General features: G+C 37.1%; 1 protein-coding gene across 1 annotated transcript; it reads right to left on the minus strand.

Moving 5' to 3' along the window:
* Positions 1–10,259: 10,259 nt before the first annotated feature.
* inha (inhibin subunit alpha) lies at positions 10,260–14,209 on the minus strand. Its single transcript, XM_046865589.1, has 2 exons — positions 13,737–14,209; positions 10,260–11,360 (listed from the first exon to the last, which is right to left on the minus strand). The coding sequence occupies exons 1-2, from the start codon at positions 14,029–14,031 to the stop codon at positions 10,615–10,617; spliced, it is 1,041 nt and encodes a 346-aa protein (XP_046721545.1). The 5' UTR covers positions 14,032–14,209; the 3' UTR covers positions 10,260–10,614.
* Positions 14,210–14,450: the final 241 nt, after the last annotated feature.

Below are 14,450 nucleotides of genomic sequence, written 5' to 3' on the forward strand. Positions count from 1 at the left end.
TTTTGGTTGTATTGTTATACCAATACTATCAATGAACTATTATGTAACAGGTCAAAGAGCAACCAGAATGAGCATTTCTTTGACTGATTGTTTTGTCACTTCGTTTGTTGGTCATAATTACATTTTTATACCCACTATTTTTTTTATTGTTTTATCTTTGTCAAAAGGTCTGCCATCGGACATAAAAACACCTGGACACAAATCCACTACAACTTCGTGCATCATCAGGTGCACACACACACATTTTTATATATATATACGTGTGTGTGTGTGTGTGTGTGTGTGTGTGTGTGTGTGTGTGTGTGTGAGTATGTGTATGTGTATGTATATATATATATATATATATATATATATATATATATATATATATATATATATACAGGCAGTCGTCAACTTACGACCATTCGATTTATGACCACAATCACTAGCACAACAGTACAACAGTAAGAAACAAAATGGTTTAGAGATGATACAAATAGCATAAAATGAACAAAGAAAATGATGATATATACAGTATAACAATGAAAGAAAATTATGATAAAATACTACTTAAAGATTTTTATAACATCATTTCACAGTACTGTACATATAGCCTACTCTACTTACGACCAAATCGTGTTACAATCAGTCTGTCGGAACCAATCGTGGTCGTAAGTCGACGACTACCTGTATGTTTATTATATATTATATATACACACACACACATACATATATAAATACAGTGGAACCCGGTTATGTCGATGTTCTAGGGGGTTGCCAAAAAGCATCGAGATAACTGATGATCGAGATAAATGAAAATCAATATGGCGGCAATATATTAACGTGCTTGAAATTTCTTTATGTACATGATGTGCGTTAATAAATGAGAATGTGCATGCACGTGTTTTTTGAGGGTTTTTTTACACAACAGCGTTGCCGCGATTTGTTTGATGAAGGCATGCTATAAAAATACATACAGTACATGTTTGTTAACTGTCAGGAATCCACCTGCCACTCCCCCCTCGGCGTGGCAGGTGCTTTCTCTGCCACTTTCTCTGAAGCTCCCGGCTTCAATCGCGCACATATGGTGCTCGTTTAGCATCACCAGCTCCTATTTAAACTTCCACACTCTCACCATCCGTTATTGTTGGTATATGTTGGTTCACGGCGGTCGTTGTTAACGCTCATGCGTATCCCGGTACGTGCCTTCCCACCGGCACTCTCTCAGCGGCTGCGCTTTTCTTCCCCAAGCAGGATCGCGGACTCCCCCGATCCTGCCATTGTTAATTATATGCTTTTGCTGCTCATCCCACGTTCCGCGCCACGCTCCTACCAAGCGCGGCTTTGGCCTCTCGTTCATCGCATAACATTTAACAACAAAAGGCATATGTGCACTAACTAACAGCAGAGATTCACCAGTATACAATACAACACCTGTAGCATCTGTAAGGCTTGATTTTTCTGCCACTTTCGCGAGTTCTTCTGCGGCTGCACAGTGCCGATCGAGATAACTGACGTTAAATGGCAAATTTTTTTCCCCCTTGTGCTCGAGATATTAGGGTTCGGCGACATAAAAAAGTTGACATAACCGATTAAAAAATGCTTAGACAAAGCGAGAATTTGCCGGTTCCACTTCAAAAACGACGACTTAATAGGGTTGTCGAGTTAACCGAGGCCGAGATTAGTGGGTTCCACTGTATACATTAAGGAAAATAAGTATTTGAACACCCTGCTATTTTGCAAGTTCTCCCACTTAGAAATCATGGAGGGGTCTGAAATTGTCATCGTAGGTGCATGTCCACTGTAAGACATAAAAGACATAAAAAATATATAAAAGACATAAAAAAAAATCCAGAAATCACAATATATGATTTTTAAACTATTTATTTGTATGATACTGCTGCAAATAAGTATTTGAATACCTGTCTATCAGCTAGAATTCTGACCCTCAAAGACCTGTTAGTCTGCCTTTAAAATGTCCACCTCCACTACATTTATTATCCTAAATTAGATGCACCTGTTTGTGGTCGTTAGCTGCATAAAGACACCTGTCCACCCCATACAATCAGTAAGAATCCAACTACTAACATGGCCAAGACCAAAGAGCTGTCCAGAGACACTAGAGACAAAATTGTACACCTCCACAAGGCTGGAAAGGGCTACGGGGAAATTGCCAAGCAGCTTGGTGAAAAAAGGTCCACTGTTGGAGCAATCATTAGAAAATGGAAGAAGCTAAACATGACTGTCAATCTCCCTCGGACTGGGGCTCCATGCAAGATCTCACCTCGTGGGGTCTCAGTGATCCTAAGGAAGGTGAGAAATCAGCCAAGAACTACACGGGAGGAGCTGGTCAATGACCTGAAAAGAGCTGGGACCACCGTTTCCAAGGTTACTGTTGGTAATACACTAAGACGTCATGGTTTGAAATCATGCATGGCATGGAAGTGTCCCCTGCTTAAACCAGCACATGTCCAGGCACGTCTTAAGTTTGCCAATGACCATTTGGATGATCCAGAGGAGTCATGGGAGAAAGTCATGTGGTCAGATGAGACCAAAATAGAACTTTTGGGTCATAATTCTACTGAACGTTTTTGGAGGAAGAAGAATGATGAGTACCATCCCAAGAACACCATCCCTACTGTGAAGGGCGACTACTGTGAAGGGCGACAGGGCGACTGCACTGTATTAAGGAGAGGATGACCGGGGCCATGTATTGCGAGATTTTGGGGAACAACCTCTTTCCCTCAGTTAGAGCATTAAAGATGGGTCGAGGCTGGGTCTTCCAACATGACAATGACCTGAAGCACACAGCCAGGATAACCAAGGAGTGGCTCTGTAAGAAGCATATCAAGGTTCTGGCATGGCCTAGCCAGTCTCCAGACTTAAACCCAATAGAGAATCTTTGGAGGGAGCTCAAACTCCGTGTTTCTCAGCGACAGGCCAGAAACCTGACTGATCTAGAGAAGATCTGTGTGGAGGAGTGGGCCAAAATCCCTCCTGCAGTGTGTGCAAACCTGGTGAAAAACTACAGGAAACGTTTGACCTCTGTAATTGCAAACAAAGGCTACTGTACCAAATATTAACATTGACTTTCTCAGGTGTTCAAATACTTATTTGCAGCTGTATCATACAAATAAATAGTTTAAAAAAATCATACATTGTGATTTCTGAATTTTTTTTTTAGATTATGTCTCTCACAGTGGACATGCACCTACGATGACTTAGGTTGACCTACGACAATTTCAGACCCCTCCATGATTTCATGGTTTCCTGAGCCTTTAAATGGCTTCAGTCTGGTTCAGGCTCCACAATAATGGGGAAAGACTCAGTAGTCTTGACAGTTGTCCCGAAGAAAATCATTGACACCCTGCACTGTAGGGTGCTGTATCCAAGTACATTAATGGAAAGTTGAATGGAAGGAAAAATGCATTAGAAAATGGTGAAATGAAGTCTGTTCAAGATTTTTTCAAGAGTTGACTGCAGCTGGAGTCACTGCTTCAAGAGCCACCACACACAGACATATCCATGGTCTACAACTGACAAATTCCTTGTGTCAAGCCACTCCTGAAGCAGAGATAATGTCAGAGGTGTCTTGGAACTGAAAAAAAGGACTGAACTGTTGCTCAGTGGGCCAAAGATGTTTTTCAGATGAAAGGATAGAACATTTTGCATTTCTGTCAGTAGAGCGTGAGCAGAAGGACCCAAATAAGCCAGCTGCACTACACTTTGTGTTGTGCGTCTAATCATGCACTTACGGTATGGGTGGTGGGCGTGGTCAAAATAGATGTAAAGACAAAAAAATAAAAAATCTCAGTGCATTTTCAATCATGTTCCATATTCAAACACTTATAAAACATTTTCCTTTAAAGGTTTGCTCATTCTTTTAAATTGTAAACTTTATTACTCTATAAAATGTGTAGTCATTTTACTGTGGAGTTTTTGAGAAAAGTAAAGGCAAAATCACTCCAAACATAAATAGATTTCTAACCATGTTTCATATTCAAACACTTATAAAACATTTTTCTTTGTAGGTTTGCTCAATATTTTAAATATTTTTTATTTAGGGTGTCCCTGTCTATTATTCTATAAAATTCAATCATGTTCCACATTACACTCCTAAAACATTTTTTTTCAGCAGTCAGCAAATTCCAGAAATTATAAAATGTATTGACCCCCAGGGCCCTACTCTGACTTTTTCATAGAATTTGCAGATTTCATCACAAATTCAGCTACTTCTTTCGACAAGCATTAATTGTTGGTGACTTTAATATTCATTTTGATAATCAGGAAGACTCCTTAAGAGCAGCAGTTATGTAAATTCTAGATTCAGTTGGAATTAATAAAAATGTTCTAGGACCCACTCATAGTGGTGGACACACTCTTGATTTATTAAAATTTGGATTAAAAATAAAAAAATATAGTCATAGTTACTCAGTCTGAAGCTATTTCAGAGCATTACTTCATCTCTTTTCAAATCTGCCTGTCATTGCATTAGTACCTCGCCACGTTACCGTGTAAAGCGTACATTCAAGTCAGCTTCAGCAGCAAGTTTTAATAATAATCAATAATCTTCCGGAAATGCCGATATTAATTAGATCTCCATCTAACCCTGCAGAGCTTGACTGGGCCACTGAATACCTAGGGTCAACGTTCCATTGATGATGTAGCTCCCCTTAAGACCAAAATGATCAGGGAGAAAAAAGTAGCACAGTGGTATAGTGATCATACGCGCACCTTTATACAGACCACTCGGAAATTAGTAGGTAAATGGTGTCAAACTAAATTGACAGTATTTCAAATAGCATGAAAGGAGAGCCTCCTGAGTTATAGAAAATCTCTTAGTGCTGCTAAATCAGTATATTTCTCCACCCTCATAGAAAAGAACGAGCATAATTCTAGATTTCTATTCAGCACAGTAGCAAAATTAACAGGAAATAAAAGCACTGCACTAACATGCACACCATCAATGGGTAGTAATGATTTCATTAACTTTTTTAATAATAAAGTTGAACACATCAGGCAAAAAAATCCAGACGATTAATATAAATCCAAACTATTTTATAAATAACAGACAGCATTGCAATTATAACAGACAATCAATTACAAAGTTTTACCCGTATTCAAGAGAATGACTTATTTTAATTTATTTCCTCATCAAAATCATCAACCTGCATTTTCAATCCCTTGCCTACAAGTTTCTTCAAACAGATAATTCCAGAGGTAATTGAACCTGTTTTAAAATTGATTAACTCTTCCATCAGCACTGGTTATGTACCTAAATCCTTCAATCTGGCAGTTATCAACCCCCTAATTAAGAAACCTGACCTTGACCCATGTCAGCTGTCCAACTACAGGATTTTAGATACAGATTTTAGAAAAGGTTGTAGCACAGCAGTTATGCTCACATCTACTTAGGAATAAAATTTTTGAAATGTATCAGTCAGGATTTGGGCCTCATCATAGCACAGAGACAGCAGAAGTTAAGGTGGTAAATGACCTGTTATTGGCCTCTGATCAGGGTTTTGTCTCTTTACTTGTTTTGCTCAACCTTAGACTTTGACACCATTAATTATACTATCCTGCTTGCTAGACTTGTGAATGTTGTTGGAATAAAGGGAACAGCTCTCTACTGGCTTAGGTCTTATTTCACTGATCGCTATCAGTTTGTTGATGTAAATGAGTTTTCCACACTCTCTGAGATAAAGTTTGGTGTTCCGCAAGGATCTGTCTTAGGCCCACTGCTTTTCTCTTTATATATTTTATGGTAAATTATGGTATTCACTTTCATTGCTAAGCTGATGATACACAGCTGTATATTTCAGCAAAGCCAGATGAGAGAGATCAGCTTAACAATGATGCGGAGTGTATAAAGGGCATTAGACAGTGGATGCTTGATAACTTTTTTCTGCTCAACTCAGATAAGATGGAAGTATTTTTACTAGGACCACATGCAGCTAGAAGCAAACTTTCCGATTATGTAGCATCTCTGGATCGTGTTTCTGTTTCAGTGTGTACAGCAGTCAAAGACCTTGGTGTAATTATTGACCCTAGTCTTTCCTTTGAGGCTCACATGAATAATATTATCAGGATCGCCCTCTTTCACTTTAGAAATATTGCTAAAATTAGAAATATTATGTCATTACGAGATGCAGAAAAAATAGTTAATGCTTTTGTTACATCTAGATTAGACTACTGTAATGCTTTACTGTTCGAGTAAGTGCATGAATAAGCTTCAGTTAGTTTAGAATGCAGCGGCAAGAGTCCTCACTAAATCTAGAAAATATGACCACATCACCCCTGTTTTAGTCAGTCTATTCTGGCTCCCAATCAAATCTCGCATTGAATATAAAATACCACTACTGACGTATAAAGCAAATAACGGTTTCGATCTGAATGAACTTCTGTACCAGTAAGATCCTCCACACTTACCTAGATAAAAAAGTTCAGGCTATTTGTTAGTACCTCAAATAATTAAGACTACAGCAGGGGCAGATCTTTCTCTTATAAAGCCTCACAGTTATGGAACAACCTTCCAATCATTGTTCGGGACTCAGACACAGTCGAAGTGTTCAAGTCCAGGTTGAAAACGGATTTTTTTTTAGTAAGTCTTTTATTATTAGATTTTTCTTAGGTAAAGGAGCAGATCTGGAGGGTTCATGGATATAGAGTGTTTGGTGAACTGGCAAATTTGAATGCTGTCGTCCTCTCACATGTTCACTCACATGTTGACGATGGTGTGGTGGGTCGTCTCTTATCCCAGAGATCCCCCATGTCGGTGTTACCTTCTGGTTCCCCCTTTTAGCTATGCTGCCATAGCGAGTCTTGCTGGAGTCCAAACTGCACAGTGACATTAACTTTCATACAACAATAAGGACACATGATAATCTATATCCTTCTCTTCCTGTTACCCCTCTCTCTCTCTCTCTCTCTCTCTCTCTCTCTCGGTCGAGTTGAACATGCTCCTGAGGTTCCAGTGACCACTGTTCTTGCCCCTCTTCCCTCGGTGGATCTTCCCACTTCGTCCAGGCCTGCCTCTGGATAGTGTTCTCTCTCGCTTGGAGGCCACTCTGTGCAGCTGGGGATGGTTTCTCATCAATGCCTTGGACATATTCATTTTTTATCACCACATCTTATCTGTGTAAAGCTGCTTTGAGACAATGTTCAGTGTTAAAAGCCCTATACAATAAAAATGAATTGAATTTAATTGCATGTAAATGGCTTATGTTTTCCTAAATCCTCTGTATTCTTAGTCAACACTCATACTGTATGCTAGTTGTTGGGCTGTGAGTGAGTGAGTGAGTGAGTGACACTTTCGACAACCACAACAGACTCAGCGCAGTGCTCGAATTGAGTCAAGTATTATGGCGGGTCAATGGTGGTAAATTGTTGGAATGGGGGAGGTCTTTCTGTCATATTCAGGTATTTCCAGTGTAACACAAAACATTGTGAAAGTGTTTAAGGGGCCTGTTTAAGGACATTTTTAATGGTGAGGTGGGAAGTAACGAAGTACAAATACTTCGTTAATGTACATAAGTAGATTTTTCTGGTATCAGTACTTTACTCCACTATTTATTTTTTGGACAACATTTTACTTTCACTCATTACATTTTTACACAAATATCTGTACTTCCTACTTCTTACATTTTCAAACCAGCCTCGTATTTTTAGTAGTATTTCTTCTCATTGAGCGCTGTTTCCAGCCTATCAACCTATCATTGCGCAGCTTTTCCACCATATTACTGGTGTTTTATTTCCTGGCTATATACAATGAGCAAGGCAACAACAGTTGAATGGTTAATGTGAATTCAGAGGGAGTCATCAATGTATATATACATATATAGGTTTATTTATTTGCCATATCCCTGATTGTATATATTGTACATCTGACCTTTCATGCTATATGTGGTTCTTTTCCAAACTGTTACCACAAATCTGGAGGCACTCAATTGTACTAGATGTCTTTAGATACACTATAATACAATTTTGCATTCAGTTGAACTTGAAAACCCAAACCTGTTTCAGCATGGCAATGCCCCTGTGCACAAAGTGAGTTCCTTGAAGATCTGGTTTATATGCTTTGGAGAGGAAAATCTTGAGTGCGTATTTTTCCACCATTCATCTAAAAAAAATAATGTTTTTTCAGCATCAACTTTACTTATTTTTGAGAATAGCATTGTTTTTCCCTCACTGTTTGCGCATAGCTCTCTGCTGTCTTCACTACACGCAGAACTGCACGTCTGATCATAGCACCAGTGAGCATCGTAACTATAGTAGTGACCTTGATGTGTCTGATATAAATGTGATTTTATTAAAAAAATGCGTTTGGCATATATTAATTTTATGTGTCCAGCTGGACACATCTTGCGGTCTGGATTCAGACTTGAGTCCGCCAGTTGGCGACCCATGCTCTATAGGTCGTGGGCCAAACAGGATAAACATTTATTGAACACAATTAAACTAACATAAATAAACATAAATATTAATAAAAAAGACTATTATTCCAGAATAAATTAACTTAAACTTTAAATAACTTAAAATATTTTGCTCTCCATAAAAAAATTTTCTTTCAAAATTATACAAGTTAGAAATATGAACATGCTGCTAAAAAAACCCTGAAAAATAAATAAAAATTTTGCTTTTAAGTAAACATTAAAATAACAACAAATCAAAACAATCAGATTTCTTTGCTCTTATGCCATTACAAAAATATAAACTTAAACTTTAAAAATACTTATATTTTGCTCTCCATAAAAATATCTCCTGTCAAACACAAGACATTGCACATCATCATTATGCAGCTCTCAGAAACTCTCCCTCGTTAAGTGGCCAGGCTGATGTGGCTCAGATTTCTCCTCTGCCACAATAAAACTTGCTTTCACAGCAGCTTCACTTTGTGATTTTGCTCTGGTAAAAAACATCGGCTGAAATGTCAGATTCTTCTTTAACTCTTCTACTTTCTGTATCTTCTGCTCTGCATTCAGGTTTTTCAGCTTGTCCTGATTTTTTTTGTCTCATAGTGCCACCTTAAAATAATTTCCTTAATTACAGCCACATTAGCTCCACAAATAAGAGACACGGGTTTATCGGCAATGTCGGTAAACATATACTCAGCCTCCCATTGTTTTTGAAAGGCTCTGTTTTCAGAATCAACTTTTCTCTTTGCCATTGTGAAAGGCTAGCTTTGCAATAACTTCGCGGTTGTATACAGAAGCTTGACTTGATTGACGCTGGAACATTCCCAGGTAGAAGTGCTGCATTATGTGATCTGTAGTTTGTGTGTTATCAGCGCTTTATATCGCTGGGCCATTAATAACAATAATAGTAAATCTATATAAAATAATCTTGCGGGCCGGACATAATTGTACATGGGGCCAGATGTGGCCTGCGGGCCTTGAGTTTGACACATATGCTATAAAGCAATGCTGGCAGCACTCATGGGGCTGTTTTTTTAATCAAGCTTCTGCACCTGCCGCACAGCACGAGGACTCAACTTTTTTTGATCAACCCTTGCGAAGCCTGTTCTGAGTTGAACCTGTCTTGGAAAACCTCTGTATAACCCCGGCCACTGTACTGTAACTCAGTTTCAGGGTGAAACCCATCTTCTTATATCGATTCTTTGTGGAGAGCAACAATTTAAATTCTCAAATTCTCAGGGTTTTTTTTTTTCCACCATTAGGTGCCATGTTGAACATCCAGTGGTCAGTATGAAAGAAGTGTACTTAAAGCACCAAATTTTAACTGCTCTAATACAAGATACACATATTTGTATGGTTCTGTCAAGCAGACAAAAACATGAACATGATGAATAGGACATGTGGATTTGCATAGTTAAATGACATACAACTGTTATCACTTAGGGTGTACTCACTTTTGTTGCCAGTTATTTAGAAAATAATGAGTTGTTATTGAAATGAGTTGAGTTGTTTTCAGAGGACAGTAAATTTATACTGCTACACAAGCTGCAAATTGACTACTCTAAAATATATCCAAGTTTTATTTTTATAATATTCTCTCTTGAGAAGGTATTCTAGATGGTTGCTGGAATGTGAGTGGTGTACCCACTTTTGTGTGATACAGTATGACAATTGAAACTTGACCAATATGTTTTTGTATTGTCTTTTTGTTTGCTTTTTATAGTAGATTTTGTAGCCTTTTTCATACTCAATAAAATATGTAATTTTTTTGCAGATTGTAAAACGTTTTGGCACATAATAAATGTGACATTTGAATTTAAGCTGGTTATGTTTAATAACAAACATTAACAAATGACAGTCTGAAACTAAAATTATTTTTATTTATTTATTTATTTATTTATAAAGTACAGTATAAAACATTTTCAGTATCGTAGATAATTACAATGCATTGCACGATTTTGTAGCCCTTTATTTTAACCAAAGCTAGTTATGATTGATAAGTACAGAAAAAGCAACAACATTTTTAAATCATTTAATGACAACCTGAAACTAAAACCTTTTTCTCACAGGTGCATTTAACTATAGTAAAAATACAGGCTGATCAAAAGCAGGTTTTTAAACTATACATTTAAATTCTACTTGGAGGCCCATTTGCATCAAACCTTTTTATACAAATGCATCTGTATTACAAGCTTTTGCTTCATTAACCTGAACAAAAGCATCAAATGCAGTTGCACTCCTCAGGTATGATATTGGGCAGTGTCTCATATTTAAATGAGAAGCCTCCATCAGAGGTGGTGGTAAAGCGCAGTGACTTCATGCTCTCAGGCACAGGTGCACAGCACTGGTGCATTCCCAGAAGTGTGGCTGTGAACTCAGGGTTTGAGCAATTTCCATAGCAGTAATAAAAACTGAAAGTCTTTGGGTGGACAATCCAGTTGTCCCAGCCAAGCTCCTCAAAAGAGATCTCAATCTGCTCCCTTCGACAATACGTGTCATCTTTTTCAGGCGAGGGCCTCTGCAGCTTCTCAATGACTGCTGGTGACCAGGCAATGTTGGCTGCTCTACGGGCACGCACAGGCTCATGTGTCCTGACATGTACATGCAGGAAAGGTGTTTTGTCCTCTTCTAAAATGTAGCAGCTACATACTCGACATCGCACCTGAAGCAGGAATGGTCCATTGGCTATGACATTGTGGAAGTGCCGCTCAAGCCTGTAGGTGCTCCAGCCATCCGGGCTGCATTTAGATGGCCCTTGGGCTAACTGTATTAGTTCCTGGTGTGTTGTGAGAACGTAAAGTGAAACAGATGTGGTATTTATTGCGATGGCCTCACCTGCATAGAACCAGAAGTCCACCGAGGCGATAGACTCTTGACTGTCCAGAGATGGCTGGAAGTAGTAGGTATACTGGCTGGGTGAGTCCTCGGAAGCGACTGAGGCTTGTGACATGTCCAGACAAGTGCTGTCTAGAGGTACAAAATTATGATAGGATAAGCCACACTGTTAAAAAAAATTCCTTCTTCCACATATAATGATTTATTATATAAAATATTTGTTATACTGTCCCTATGGCTGGGCTTATTCTTAATCATTCTACTTTTAGTTTTTGTGCTTATATTAACTTTTTATTGGAATGCATAATACTTCATTCTAATTTATTCTTTTCATTTGCATAAAACTAACATTTAATTGCCATAGTGTTGTTTATAATGCTTGTTTAGTTTGCTGGAAGCTTTTCTCACTAACTGGCAGACACCCAGAAACTTTGCTTTTAGACATTTAGTTACTAGTTATTAGTTATTAACCTTTATTTAATCAGGATAAAAACCCAATGAGATAAAATCTCTTTTTCAAAAGTGACCCGGCCAAAAAGGCAGCAAACACACAACAAAAATAAACACAACTACGATTAAAAAAAAGTCAAGTATCACAGAAGCAACTTCCAATATGGCTGTACACAGAATTATTTATAAGTGCCAAAAATGTAACCATGCAAATGCAAATGGAGTACAAGCTGCAAATGTACCTGTAAGTTGTTCAATTTGGGAGGGGCTTTAAATTTAAAAACTTTTTCCCCCATCTCAGTCCTTACACAGAGAACAAGAAGATGAAAATGTCTTCGGTGTGAAGACTGTATGTTTTTTGTGTTTGTTTTTTTTTTACAGATAATGAATGACAAATAAATAGATAATAAAGTAATAAACAAATTAGATAACAAATAAAAAGTATACAAATAATTGATTACAAATAAATAGGTAACAAACCAAAAATAGATTCTGAAATAAAACCAGGGTGTACCAGTGTTTACACTTGTAAACCAAGAGTTGAAAGATTTATGAATTTATGAAAAAGTATGTGTAAGAATGTTGAATATGCTAAATACTTTCTGGCACTGAAAAAATGAACTTTAAAAGTTATAATATGATCAAAGTTTGATTTTTTTCTGAATTATTCAAGTTTCTTTATATTTTTCTGACAGAAAGTTATCAGCTTTAGCTTTATTACATTTTGGATGTAGCTATCAGTCTGAAAAGTATGTGGCATTTTTGTCCCAGAATTTTATTTTTAATAAATCTAAAATTATGAGAATTAAGTCATAGCAATACAAGAATAAAGTCATATTTTTTAAACAAGTCAAACTTATAAGAATAAAATAAGAATTACGAGAATAACGTACAAATATTTGGAGCATTAAGTCGAGCAACGCGAGATTAAAGTGGTAACATTTAATATTTAAATATTTCGATATTTAGATGAATATTTAGCAAATAAGGTAATATAAGGTTATATTATAAGGTATAAGGTTATAATAATAAGGTTGTCTAGCGACTTGAAACCTAGGTATATTAGAGAAAGCTAAAACCAAAACATCTATGTCCTGCAAGAAAATGAATTAAAAACAAATGAGAATGCTCAACTTGATTAGTTTCCTCAGATATACCGCCCCTTCTTATTCACTCACTTGGAGAAAATTAAACCTGTTAATAAAAAAACACTGGTAAAAAAAAATTAGACCTGACATTTTTCAAAAGTTCAGTGAATTCTCTAATCTTCTTTTACCTACATTGATGTGCTTCAAGATCAGATCACGCTTATGGCTCAATCTGTACCAGAAACAGTATTTGTACTATGCATGTGCACAAAAGTGTCTACTTCACCTAAATGTGTATTTTGTAGTAAAGAATGTTGCAATGTGTAAAATTGACACAAGCATAAAAAACAAGCATTTATTTTTTTTTTTATCATGGAGTAGATATATGCAAATCGTGTACAATCCTGCAGAATCCACCTCAGAAACACAGCATAAGGATAGACAAGAGTGACACACAAAGTCCACCGTTTAAGGTAAACAAAATCTAAACATACTTGTGATTGTTAAAATACAAAAGCAAAAAAAAGTGTGACTACAGACCAAAATAGCACTAGTAAAAACATTGCAAAAGATTAAACGTTAAATATTTTATCTAATATAGTTATTTAATAGTTATTTATTTAATATAGTTGCACGGACACAACAGCAGACAACAGACAACGAGAGACTTATTCAGTACTATATTACCACAGTACGTAATGTACTTTACTTGTTACAGTTACTTCAGACAAATTTGGATACCTAAAATACCTGTCAGTTTTTATGTTTTGTGTGAACCAAGAACTGGGTTCTCCTGTATTAGTATAATGCTCTGTGTGAAGGATAACACATGATTAAGAAAAACAGACTTTTTTATTTCAGTGTCATAACATTAGAGCTAAAATGATCATATTGTACTTGGTAGCAGACTGTACAAAACATTTTTTCAAGAATATATTTATATTAGGACTACAGACATTAATTGACTGACCAGAGCTGGGAAACAGAATGACTTGGGAAATCTCCTGATGCTGTATCCTCTCCAGCCGAGCCTCCCTGCGTCCTCGCCAAGCTCCATGCTGGGCTGCCACATGCACCCTCAGATCAGGTGAACTCTGTAGATTCAGCACAGGGGGCTTTTCAACCTGTAGTCCTTCCAAAATGCGTCTCTTTAACCAGTCCAGCACCACTTCCTGGGGCAGAGCTCCTTGGCAGGCCTGGCAGTGAAAGCCAATCCATGCTGTTGAAAAGACATGGGCACAAATAATCAGAAGAGGATTCATCATCTAAAATTTGAAAAACAGATTTTTCTGAATCTTTGAGTGACTACACTGAATAATTTGTCACTCAAATGTGACTTTAATATGCTTGTCCTCAATCTATTCTCTTATTTTGCTGCCTATTCATCTCCTTCCTGACAATCCTAATACGAATGAGTCATGTCTTTTTATACAACTATTTGGGTTTATGCTATCAGTGAGTATCCAGTAGAGAATAAACCAATGAGATGGATGTGTTTGGGGAATTGTTGAAATAACTTTTCCTTGGCCTTGGAGAACTAATAGTAACACAATGTATAAACAGCTCCCTGATTCAGTTATTCTACCAGTCCTTATACCAACAACACTCCACTGAGCTTGACACTTTTTATTTTAACTTGACATGGCAAAAGTTTCAGTTTTACTGCAACACTAAAATCTTCCAC

The sequence above is a fragment of the Silurus meridionalis genome, chromosome 1 (assembly GCF_014805685.1).
Source record: "Silurus meridionalis isolate SWU-2019-XX chromosome 1, ASM1480568v1, whole genome shotgun sequence".
Taxonomy (NCBI): Eukaryota; Metazoa; Chordata; class Actinopteri; order Siluriformes; family Siluridae; genus Silurus; species Silurus meridionalis.